At 34.5% G+C, this 13724-nt stretch overlaps 3 protein-coding genes across 4 annotated transcripts in view; all 3 read left to right on the top strand.

Moving 5' to 3' along the window:
• Window positions 1–13724, top strand: part of si:ch211-133n4.6 — a 127128-nt gene that overhangs the window by 66814 nt on the left and 46590 nt on the right. The window lies entirely within an intron of this gene.
• Window positions 2649–4078, top strand: zgc:158445. Its single transcript, NM_001080071.2, has 2 exons — window positions 2649–3012; window positions 3248–4078. Exons 1-2 carry the CDS (start codon window positions 2704–2706, stop codon window positions 3722–3724), a joined length of 786 nt encoding a protein of 261 aa, NP_001073540.2. The 5' UTR covers window positions 2649–2703; the 3' UTR covers window positions 3725–4078.
• Window positions 6425–9214, top strand: si:ch211-133n4.4. Its single transcript, NM_001077376.1, has 2 exons — window positions 6425–6798; window positions 8020–9214. Exons 1-2 carry the CDS (start codon window positions 6487–6489, stop codon window positions 8506–8508), a joined length of 801 nt encoding a protein of 266 aa, NP_001070844.1. The 5' UTR covers window positions 6425–6486; the 3' UTR covers window positions 8509–9214.

The following is a 13724-nucleotide window of genomic DNA, read 5'->3' as shown; positions in this document are numbered from 1 at the left end:
TCTTGAAAGATATTTTGGTATCTTTAATTTTGCAGTAAGATACTCACAAGGTTTATTTCCATAAAGCTAACAGAACACAACTTGTGGTCACACATCAAATTCTATTTCAAATAAGCAAATGAGGGAGTTTTAATACGCTTGATCGATAAACTGATGTTCTGATATCAGCGACTGAATGTAAATGCAAACGAAATCATCTTATGAAACATGCACAAGATTCTAATAGAATGTCTACTACATTATTAATTGCAAATAATAGGGCATGTAAATCCTATAAAACAAGACTAAATTAAGAAGTACAGGAATACGCCTATAGGTTTGAATGGAAACCGACTAGGTTCTTATTGACATTTGTAAGAGAAATCAATTTTTAAAAATGTTACGGAGCACTTTCTCTACTAAACAAAATAGTATCTATTAACTCAAAATTACCACAATGTAATCATCATCCATGAGTTGTGATCTTGCATCTCAAAATGATCTTGCTTCATAAATGTTTACAGTACTTTGTTTAAAATAAAATGGGAAAAACTATTAAAAAAGGATTGTTTATACATTATATTTATGGTTGTCATCTATAGAAAAAAAAAACGTTAAATGAGTTAAAAGACATCTTAATCAAAACTTTTTGGGGATTTTTGTACAAAATGCTTTTAATTTTTTAACCATATTCAAATAATTTAGAAAGTACAGTATAGCCTGTAACAAATAATCTCATGGCAAATGAATGATATTTTGTCAAAATTGAAATTCAACCAGCATATATATATATATATATATATATATATATATATATATATATATATATATAAACTCTAAACCTTTTAATACTAATTTAATGATCTCTTTGTTTGCACAAAGAAATAAAGTGCAACATTTTTCTGCTTTTCAGAATATTAACAGTGAATTCAGATATAATTTTTACATGTTACATATATTTAAATAGTCCTTATATCTTAAGACTGTCGAGACCCTAGTTATTAGTTGGTAGGAGGGCTGAGTGATACTGGAGAAATATACAATTTGCGATACTGTTGTTGAGTATTGTGATAAAGATAATTCTTACGATGTAACGTTTCCCTTATTAGCTGTATTTTTAAATAATTTTATGATTTTTTTTTACTGTCAAAAGGCCAACATTTCATCTTTAAAACACTTTGAAAAAGTAATATCTTCCGCAGATATTCTGACTCTGATTGGCTGTTTCTCAAGTAAGTTGCTATCTGATAGGTCAAACTTAGACAAACAACAGCGCATATAAAAACAAACAAACAAAAAAAAAAATAAATTTATCACACGTCTGCGATTCGATGCTGCATTTATACTGCTATTGAGGGCAGCATGGTGACTTAACACTGTCGCCTCACAGCACTTAGTTCAAGTGCCGGCTGCCATTCCTGTGTGGGATGTGCATGTTGGCGTGGGTTTCCTTCGGGTGCTCCGGTTTCCCCCCACAGTCCAAACACGTGGGTAATTGGTTAAACAAAATTGGTCAGTGTATGAGTGTGTGAATGAAATTGTATGGGTGTTTCCCAGTGATGGGTTGCAGCTGTAAGGGCATCCAATGTGTAAAACACATGCTGGAATAGTTTGTTCATTCCACTGTGGCGACACCTGATAAAAAAGGGATTAAGCCAAAGGAAAATCAATTAATGAATATTATTGTAATGGTGACTGTGTGCAATATATTGCATTATAATGCACTATGTAAGAAAGTAGATGAGAACGTCTCAAAGAAAAAAAATAAGTTTTAGTAGTGTCAAAGTAGAGACAACACTTCGGATTTAGCGGAGTTGGAATTGAATCCCGATCATCCTCCGTTTAAACATCTTATACTGTTTCTTCCCGCTTAACATGTAAATAAGCTTTCACTTTGAATGTAAATTAAGAATAGCAATGCCAGACCTTCGGTATACCCACTTAACATGTTGATAAGCTCTCGCTTTGAATGTAAATTGAGAACAACAATAAAAGTAATACTCTTCCGTTCCCAGATCTTGAGTGGACTTTCAGGTGAGAATACCAACTATGATAAATGAGTTTAAACAGAATTCCTTTTGGTCATCAGATGGTTCTTGATGGCTCGCTGCCTCTCCCATGCTACAAGAAGTAAATTATCATTCCAAAGACATTATTTAAATGCTTAAACACTTTACTTGAGGAACTCTCTTCTCTGTGATAATTAAGCTCTTTGTTAAGAAAGGAGCATGAAACACTTGTGAAATAAAGTAGAAGTTGGGTCTTAAAACTATATAACCAGTCATTAGGGATCTTGAATTTCTATTCCTAATTTCTTCTTATTACCGTCTCATTTCTCTTTAGGAAAGAATGCTTTCTATAAAACTTGAACTATATTTTTTCTGATAAACTTTTTCTAAGCTAAAGCAGCATAACTGCACTGAGATCAGATATAAGGCTGTATTTCCATAAGCTAATATGAGTGAGTGAGTGTAATATCTTTTCTTATACACACATTAATATCAGTGGATAAATTCAAATGAAAGAATGTAAATGTCTATTTATCACTTTATGAAGCTGATTAAAAATACATATATTCACTTGTGAATGGGTATATCTATATCTTTATCAACTGCAGGTCTATATAAAGTCAGCTGGGTCTTTCTGCAGGTGCATCCTCTTCAGGGATTGCAGTACATCACGTCAACGTTTCTGCTCTACTTTTGGTTCAGTGTGAAGCTGAAGATGCGTCTGTTTGTTGTCTCTGTGCTGCTGGTGTTCAGTTTTCCATTGATTGTGACTAAACTTGTAGATTCATTCAGTAAATGCGGTCAGTTTTTTCTAGAAGCACAGCCTCCGGTCATTCCTGACATTCTGAAGGATTCAGTTTCACAGGACAACAACCGCTACAAGCTCATCTGCCAAGGAAAAGATAAAGCTTACTTTGCAACTCTCTATGACACAACCAAGAAGATCCCTGTTTTCTCAGCGTACAACTATATTAAAACTGACGTAAAAACCAAAAGAAAGAAAACCTTTGTGATTGACACTGAGGTAATGTACAGGATTTGATTCTCTACACTGTCTTTCTTATGTAAAAAAGTTTTGCTGCTTGTTCAAACTACTTATTTAAAATGTTTTTGGGGGGATAACTTAATTGTTTTATGTTTAATCTACTTAAATTTGAAAAGTTAATTTAATTGATTTGTGTTGGGTGAATTAATTGTGGAACCCTGCATTTTTTACAGTGTGTATTGACCGTTTCTCTCTTTAATCATGTGTTTTGTAGCTTCAAGACGCTCAAGCTAAAAATGAAGACTACAGACAGTCAAACAAGATAGAGATGTCTCGAGGTCATCTATTTCCAAAATCTTATGCAGTTGATCAAGAAGCTGCTTATGCTACATTCACCCTGACCAATGTTGTGCCACAGCAGAAGAAATTTAATAATGGTGAGTGGAGTAAAAAGGAAAATGAGTTTAAAAGCAGCATGGATACAGACTGCTTGAGCAATAATGGTAGACCTGAAGCCTTTGTGGTGACCGGAGCGATACCTAGTGAAAAGACATTATTGAATGACAAAGTAAACATTCCCACTCACATGTATATGGCCTTCTGCTGTTATAACAAAAACACAAAGAAATGGGTGACCAAGGCGTACTGTGCCACAAATGAAGAAAACAGCAGAGCAGTGCTTCCAGGAGAAACCCTGGCTGCATTACAGGCGTTCCTGAATATAAAACTCTTTCCTGACAAATGTAAATAACAGAGTTAGGAATTCAAGGATTGTTTTAGTTAACGTGTCTTTAATCGTGTCTTTTCACGCTTGGAGATGACTAGAATCCACAGCTTGCTCTGTCTTTTGCTTATTTCGCAAAAAAAATATATACACACACACACACATATATATATACACATACATACATACATACATACATGCATGCATATATATATATATATATATATATATATATATATATATAAACAAACATGTTGCTAGTTGTGCATGTTGAATGTAACCTGCCTTCTCACTAATAAAGCTTTGTGCAAATCGCAATAGTCTCATTCTCTTAATATGCTCAATAAAATCTCTGATAATAAAGCCATCTGCAAAAACAAATTTACCGACTTATTCTGTTATTGTTCAAATGTTTTAATATAATATAAACCATTTTAACAGGTTTCCTATAAAGGATAGTTCACCAAAACTGTTTATTCGGTCATCATTTACTCAAACTTCACTTGTCACAAACCTGTTTGAGCTTCTGTTTTCTGTTGAACACATAATAACCCTTTAACTGCCCCACCAGAAAAAAAAAATCTTTGGATTGCTTTTCTTAACTCCTAATGTCGCTAGTTAACACAATGCAATTTTATCAACACATTCCATAATTTCTAAAATATCAGTGTAGTAGATTTTATTTATTTTTTGTAAACCAACAATGCTGTGTGTAAACCATTATTTAAAAAAAAAAAGTTAAACAAATATATGGTCAACCATTTGGTAGAGTGGGCATTTAAAGGGATGAGGTATTTTGAAAAATGATGGAAACCAGCAACCATCATCTTCAATAGAAGTTGTTATTGCTAACATTTTACAAAAAATCTTTTGTCTTCCACAGAAATAAAACTCCACTTGAGGGTGAGTAAATGTTCGTGTTTGGGTGAACTATCCCTTTAAGTGTCTTCAAATAAATAAAAAAGTTTCTAACTTCCTCTAATATGGATCTTCAGCTTCTCATCACATCTTCTGACCAAACAATGTTTGAATAATAACATTTATTTAAAATAAAGTTTGATTTTAGTGCAACTGTGCAGGCGATTTGGCCTATAATTTACATTTACATTTAGTCATTTAGCAGACGCTTTTATCCAAAGCGACTTACAAATGAGGACAAGGAAGCAATTTACACAACTAAGAGCAACAATAATTAAGTGCTATAGGCAAGTTTCAGGTCTGTAAAGTCTAAGAAGGGAAGTATTAGTAGTATTAGAGTATTTTTTTTTGTTTTTTGTTTTTTTGTTTTTTGGGTACAGTTAGTGTGATATTCAGAGAGGCAATTGCAGATTAGGAAGTGTAGTGGAGACTAAAAAGTTAGACTAAAAATTTAAATAATGATTAATTGAACATTTTATCTCGATTATGATTAATGAATGATTATTTTATTTATCCATTTAGTCATAGTTTACGGAGAGGTTTTGTACAGTAAATATGCTCACGTATTACAAGTGAGAGTTTTCTAAATGAAGTGCACACATTATCTACACATTATCTACAATCTATGATTATTTTTTGAACATCAATGTTAAACAACTGTAATTGAAACAAACAATGTCTGAAACCAACAGTCAGAAATAAATAACTTGCACTTTTGGAAACAAAATTAAATATTTTCATTTTTTTTCATTAAAAGTTTTGTTATTAAAAGTAGAAAATAAGCAGCATCTTTTCTGAATAAAATCCTGTATAATAATATTTTAAACATTGCATTTCTAGAATCTTCTGTAAACAAATATTTTTTCATGCAAATAAATAATACTTTTATTGTAATGTAAAATATGCCATCTCAAGGCATCTCTGGCTCAGCTTTCAATCACCTTTAATGTAACGCAAACGTGTGATGTGTAGTTACAGTTTTGAGAGGTGTGCCAGACCACCTGAGTGTTCAACACAGAAGTTTAAATCAGCCTTAACAGAGCGAGGTTACATGACTCCACTTGCGGTAGAGAAAGTGAAAAAATTTACCTAAAAAATGAATCGAATATAGGTTCTGAATCTTAATTTCAATGTACGATTATTCACCCAGCCCTAAATTCAGCCATTTATAACTTGAACACTTCATTTACTTAATACAGCAAACAGCCGTTTTGTTATGCTATTTAAATGTATTAATATAATCATAAAAACACTGGTTTGTAATGCACATATTTACTATCATTTGCTGCTCTTTGTTAATATTTTATAGCAATAATAATTTGTTTTAATTTATATATATAAAGCTTTTGTAGAGTTTATGTATTTTTGTTTGATTTATTTGACTTTTAAAATCAGACTAAAATCCATTTATTTATGTTTTTGAAAAAAATTTAATAAAAAAAAAATATATATATATATATATATATATATATATATATATATATATATATATATATATATATATATATATATATATATAAAATATTAAATTTAATTAAATTAAAAAAATTATAAAATAAAATGATAAAATAAAAAAAATTTAAGTAAAATAAAAAATAAAATTAAATAAATAAAATGTAAAAATAATGCAGACCCAGTGAATCCAGTGGCTGTTACACAGTTTGGCAGTTGTTGTTTGTATGACCACCAGATGGTCACCATCCATAGCAAGCCTATTTCAGTCTCCCCCCTTCACTTATCCTCTTTGGTTTCATCCACACTTCCCCCCTCACCCGTTCTCATCTCTGGATGCTAACGCTGCTACTGACGCTCTGCTACATCTAGCCTAGACACGGTTTTGCTTTGTGAATCATATCAGCGTGTGATTGAAGATGTATCTGTCTATCGTCTCTGCACTGCTGCTGTTCGGTTTTCCGTTCATCAAGACTGATGTTGTAGATTCATTCAGTAAATGCAGTCAGTTTTTTCTAGAAGGAAAGCCTCCCGTGATTCCTGACATTCTGAAGGATTCAGCAGCACAGAACAGCAACCGCTACAAGCTGATCTGCCAACAATACCAGAACGCGGTCAGATTCGCAACTCTCTACGACACAACCAATAAAATCCCCACCTTCTCAGCCTACAAATACACTGGAAAAGGAAATTTCACGAAGCCACACTCTCGATTTAGGATTGAGCCTGAGGTAATTCTCTTGCTTTGTTTATATTTTAAAAGTCAGTCGGTGCTTAAATATAATCCACAGTCTACAGATCTACAGTATTTACTTCTGTAAGTTACTAATTACAATATAGGTGATACAATCGGTGATGATGGATCTTTGTTATGCTATAAATAAATAAATAATGAAATTATTGCACTTGGCAGTCTGCAGGCTACAGGAATATAGTTGGAACCGACTAATCTTAACAGAAACTAAAATCAATCAATTATAAATAGAATCAATTATAGGTTCTGAATGTCGATTCGATTACTTTTCAATGAATCGCCCAGCCCTACAAATTAGCCACTAATCAAAAAGTTACGAATTGCTGTTTGATTTCGTTGGCTATTCTTCAACCCAAGCTCATTCTAAATACGTAACCCAGCGGACGGTTCTGGAGACCGCGATTTACGTGGCCGGAGGTACTTATGCGAACGCTTCGGGGCAGTGTGACGCCGCTTCTCTTCACACTCGCCGGCTGACGGCTTACCTCCGTGTGGAGGGCTTTCCTGCCGCAACCTGTTCGTCCGGTTAGCTCGTCGTGTTACGTTGGCAGAGCGGAGGCCCAGAGGGGTTCCAGAAATCAGGTGAGACAGAAAACAGAATACAAAAAATAAACCAAATGAGTTTATATTGGGGCGAGAATACAGTAAAACCGTAAACGCAATTAAAATTAGACGAGGACTTATCTTTTTTCTGGACGACTTTTATAAATCGTTGCTTGGGTTTAGGGAAGGAGGGTGGGTCAGCCGTCGTTCAGTCAGTCGGACAGACAATCGCTCGACAGCGGCCTCCGGCGGCTTTACGCTAAAACAGAGCGGTTACGAATGGCGTAGATTCGCGAAAACAAAAACTGCACAAATACATACCTCCCAGGATGTATTTCGCTGTCTCCAAAAATATCCGCGGGGCTACATTTCCAGAATGAGCCTGGGTTGCTATTCTTGTGATTGTGATGGCACGTTAAAATACAGAGTACAACATTATTTTCAAAATAAATGAAGCACAATGCTAACCGTACCTCATACTGTTTTCACTAGATTGTTTGTATCCATATTTAAAACAAAAGCTTCCAACAGGAAGTGCAACCCATGATTTGAAAATCAGCATACACAAGCAGAAAAAGGTTTATATGTCAACTCTAATACACTCCAGTAAAATTGTACTAATGATCCATTTGTTTCTTTACTATTTGCTCTGTAGCTTAAAGATGACCAGGCTAAGAACAGTGACTACAGGAACAACATACAGATGACCCGGGGCCACTTATTTCCAAGCGGACACGCTGTTGATCTAGATACAGCCAAGTCTACATTCACCCTGACCAATGCCGTGCCACAGGAGAAGACATTTAATGAAGTCACATGGAATCAAAAGAAAAACAATTTCAAAACCCACATGGATAATAACTGTATTAACGTCAATAACAAGGTTGAGGCCTACGTGGTGACCGGAGTGATACCTGGAGACAAAAAGCTGAACGACAAAGTGAACATTCCCTCGCACATGTGGATGGCGTACTGCTGCTATAACAAAAATACCGGACTGTGGGACACCAAGGCGTACTGTGGCACAAATGAAGAAAAGAGCACAGCTGCGTTTAACGGCGAAAGCCTGGCTGCACTACAGAATTTTCTGAAGGAAAAATTAAAGAAAAATAATGTACAGCTATTTTCGAACAAATGTAAATAAGAGAGCTTCAGAATCTTCTGTATTAATTTTGCAATTGTCGTTCAATTTTGGGCTGGCTGCATAAACAACTAACACTATGTCCTAACAACAGGCACGTGATAAAAGGCACCTTTCATTTTAAAAAGGAGGTTTTGTCCTGACCATCAAAAATGGCGATGTGCAAAATTTCTGTCATGTCGCTTTTGGTGCAGACAGACAAATTGCTTGTCAATTGAATCTTGTTACATTGCGTATTGTTAGAACACAGTGTGAGACTAGTCTTAAAAAGTTAGTCTTCAATTTTTTAGCTCAATGGCAAGCCAAAACATTTTAAAGAGTTACAAGTAGGTTAACTGATCTGATTTGAACTCCAACAGCAAAAATCCCTATATTGCTATAATATTGTTGATGGCGACATGCAAAATTTCTATTTTAGAAACTGCTTTATGTCCACATTATCTTAATAACAAATAATAATGTTAATTGTAGGTCTTATTAACCACAGCCTAACTGCTTATTAGTCAATTTGCTTTAAAATGGTGGATGTTTATGCAACTGGTCTCTGATGTTTTTTAGCTTAAAGATGACTAGAATCCATAGCTTGCTCTGTAATTCGTTTATTAGCATCTGCATTGTAAACTACAAAAAACGTAGTGCGAGATGTGTTAAATGTGCATGTTGAGTGTAATCTGCCTTCTCTCTAAATAAAGCTTTGTGCAAATCACAATCATCTCATTGTCTTACTATGCCAGCATCCCTCTGGCTCCAAAGAGGACAAAACAGACGACTGCGCAAACACATTTACTAACTAATGTGCAGAATTTTAGGCATTATTCAATAAAATGGCAGCTGTTTTTTTGTAAAAACAATTGTAAACTAACTTTTATTGTTGTTTTGTTCTGTTCTCTGAGAAATAATATTATCAATTAATACATCAATAAACATCCTAATTAAAGAGTAACATCTGCCATTTGAATAAGCTTTGGATTATTGACTCGTAAGCGACAGCGTTGGGTAAGTTATTTTGTAAAAATACATATAATATGTAAAAAAAGTATGTTTGAAAACTCACGGACGACAACAATAGCCAAAATAGCATTCAAATTTATTTTAATATGGTCCACTTTTGGTGCTTCACGCCTTATTTATTTTCCTTTTGGCTTAGTCCCTTTATTAATCAAGGATCACCACAGCGAAATTAACCGCCAACTTATGTTTCACGCAGCGAATGCCCTTCCAGCTGCAACCCATCACTGGAAAATTGACATACATACACTATGGACAATTTAGCTTACCCAATTCGCCAACACCACGTGTTTGGACTGTGGGGGAAACCAGAGCACCTGGAGGAAAACCACACCAACACTGGGAGAACATGCAAACTCCACACAGAAATGCCAAATGACCCAACCGAGGCTCGAACCAGTGACCTTCTTGCTGTGAGGTGATTGTGCTACCCACTGCACCACTATGTTGCCCCTCACGCCTTTTTATTGCTCATTTTTTTGTATCAAGAGTAAGGTCCAGGGTTTAGTTACTTGTATGTTTTCTCTATTTAAAAACATTACAGTAGCAAAAGATGTCTTGTCTTCTCTTATAACGGATTGTACGTTTTTATAGCTGGATGTTGGACTCATGAATAATAATTGTTAGCATTGGCCAAAACTGATTAGCTTAAGTCACACTGAAAAAGCTGACGGTCTAAAAACTAAAGCCTTTACTGATGGGTTATTTCCACTATTTATGATCGCATGTCAGTCAAAATAGAACAAATGAGCTCAAGTATGGGACAATTCTGGAGCTTTATCTTCCGAACCACCTTTCTGGCTACAGGCCTGGGTAAACTAAACAATCTACGACAGCAGAGGTGAAATCCACAGAATCTAAAGTTTAACTTAAAATAATGCCTTTAAACAAATACAGGGTTGTCACTTCTGCCACCCAGTGGGCAAATGCGGTAGAAAAAATTATATTATGTATATTTGTACAAATATTGTACAAATATTCTGATGATAAACCTGTATAGGTAAATTCAGCTGCTCTTTCAATTGTTTTGACATAATCAAGTAAAAAGACATACAAAAACCCGAAGTTCACAGCATGCTTACATGTAAATACTTCAGGATTCAGACACATTTTACTTCTAAAATTCCACGACTTTTCCAAGACTTTCATATCAATATCCATGCCATAATGTTTCATGATATTAGGCATGGGCCGGTAAAAGATTCTGACTATATGATAACCTTGGGTAAAAATATCCCGGTTTTGTAATTGCTGCTCTAAAATGTTCTTTTTAAATAATGTTTAAAAAACAACTTTTCCCCATTGAACATAGTATATTTTTTTACATTTAAAATATTTTAAAAACGATATATGTTAGGCTAAATAATTTAAATAACTCATTGACTTCTGCTGTCCTAATTACTTGAAAAGGCATCTTTGGATATCTTTCTTTTCTTTGGATATAAAGTAAGCCACTGCACTGTTCAGCTTTACAGCATGCTGGATGTTGTATACAAGCGATTTGTTCTTCAGATGTTTCCTGAATCATGGACTAACCTGTAGCTTGTGATGTGGAGGATCCTTTTCAACTGTTGCCCTAAAAAAATAAATAAATAAAATAGTCGTAAAAATACGTATATTAAAAATATATATATATATATATATATATATATATATATATATATATATATATATATATATATATACACACACAAATATCTAAGGTACAGTATAACAGAAAATTTACGGTTTTAAAACCTTGACTTTTTAAAACCACAGTATACCTTAAAACCGGTTATCGTCCCATACCTCTATGTATACATGACAAATAAATACATGTTCAAATCTATTGCAGCATATTGTAAAATGACTGACAATCTATGATAATGCTTAAACAGTACTGTGAGATAAAATAATGTGAGAGACATTATCAGGACAGAAAAGATGACTAGCCCTCCCCTAATCATCATTTTTACAAAAAAAATTATATAAAATTACTAAACACTAATTAAAGAACTAAATCAGTTGTATAACAGCATTCAGTAATTTAATAAAATGACAAACAGGTTATTATGACGTTAATAATAAAAACTTTCATTTAAATCATTAGCAAACAAAATTCGGCTCAAGATCTCCACTAGATGGCGCCATTCACTCGTGCACTTGCGTTACTGTCAGCTTTGACCCGCATGTAAGAATATTTTAAAACGGAATTGGCATTTATTTTTAACCCTTTATTCCACCTTGACCTCTAAAATACAAATAAGTGTATATAGCAAATAGCCAAATCTTTATTTCTGGCGAGGGAGTTTTAATGACTTTTTCTCTTGTAAAATGTAAGTTAAAGTGAAACCAAAAGCCAGCCATTTCATTAGGTTACACATTAAACATATCAGTGATTATGTAATATAACTTTTCTCTCTGCTTCCACACATTTGAAAAAGGTTTCTACGTACCCAGTCCTGAATAAATATGTTAGGCTATGAGCAGTAAGTTAGCGTTCAAAGCAATAAAGGTAACGTTAATATTAGCCGTTATGCTGTCTGTGTGAACGTTTAAAACGCTGGCTTGTGTTTTAAAAAAAATACATAACGTTAACGTTAAGAAAAGTACAAATTAGCCTTAAGCACATACTAATCTTACCTTTGTTGATAGAAATGGTTTCTGGAGACGGCCCTCAAAACATCAGGTTAAAGGAGAGGAGTTGCCTTTTTGCCGCGCAAACAACGTCGTGTAACTTAGGTTAGAGATTTTTTGAAATAACTAAAAGTTGGCACGCTTGTAAACGCGGTAAAATAAAATAAAAATAACTAACTAAATAAATAAATAAATAAATAAACATATTTTAAAAAGCGAGAAAGGAGCAAAATTCTCCCTGACGCCTGGAACTTCCAAAGTTCTACGCAGGACCGTTGCTTTCTGCGTAGAATTGGTGGGCGGAGCTTCGTCTCTGTCACACGTTCAAAATAATTTGCAGCAAAATAAGATATATTCCAAATATTCGTAAATAACTGACAGATCATTGATTTGTGTCTAACTTAGTGGCATTACACATACAAACAAAGAGAAATAAATCAGCCTCAAAAGCTACACACTAACAAAAAGGCCACAGCTCTGCAGGCAAGCTTTAACCGTAATTAAACACACCCGATCAAACTAATTGCATCCTTCTAGCTTGTTTAAACCCAGCAGGTGTATGTGTGTGTGTGTGTGTGTGTGTGTGTGTGTGTGTGTGTGTGTGTGTGTGTGTGTTGAAGCAAGGTTGGAACTAAACTCTGCAGGGCTGTGTTTGATGGATCTTTTTGTCTAGTCACCAAGACGATTTCTATTGGAATGGTTCCAAAATATGATAGAAATTCTGTGAGTGATACTTTTTGAAAATAGCAGCTTGAAAATGCTTTTTTAAATTACCACAACACACACCTTATTAAAACTCTTTCAATGTCTCTTACCTGATGTTACAGAGAACATACCCCATAGTTTTTCATCTCTGCTCAAGGACTAAAGTTGTAGGGTTTTATTCTCCACAGGTCTGCAATCTTTTAGAAAATAGTGTCAAGCCTTTGGCCGTCCAAAAATCACATACTTCCCGTACTATATAGTATGTAAAAACAGTATGCAAGCCGAGTAGAATGTCCAAACTCATACTATTTGAAAAACAGTATGTGAAGTTCCCAGATGTCCTACTACTTCTGGCGAGATTCTGAAGTGCACATCCAATGGACCCTAAGCTATCCCATGATTAAGGTTGTCACGATACTGGAATTCAGTACTAAACGATTTCCCATGAACATTTGAGCACGTTCTTAATCAGTGCTGATTTGCCATTGTGTTCACATTTTCAACAGAAATTACTGTAGCTTCGTCCGAAACCGCCTACTACTCAGTAGGTACTGCATTTGAATTTAAACGTACTACACGGCCGATAGAAAAAGTACGTTCTATACAGTATGAAGGTGAAAAGTATGAATGGAATTTGGACGTACTACATCCGCCATTTTGTCATGGTCACGTGACCTACCTGCATTAGTTGCGTCCCTTCAGTTCCATTCATTAATTCTCTCGCAAAGAATTTATCTTGCCGGAACTAGTAAGTCATCATCCGGGTATTTCTCGCCAACTGATCTTCGAATTATCTGAATTCGGACATACTACTCGGCTCGAATACTGATTTTAGTGTACTGTATAGTACGGAAGTATATGGTTTCGGACGCAGCCCATGATTAGCCGCA

Source organism: Danio rerio, chromosome 19 (genome assembly GCF_049306965.1).
Source record: "Danio rerio strain Tuebingen ecotype United States chromosome 19, GRCz12tu, whole genome shotgun sequence".
Taxonomy (NCBI): domain Eukaryota; kingdom Metazoa; phylum Chordata; class Actinopteri; order Cypriniformes; family Danionidae; genus Danio; species Danio rerio.
The sequence above is the reverse complement of the archived record's forward strand: the minus strand, read 5'-3'. Positions and strand labels throughout refer to the sequence as shown.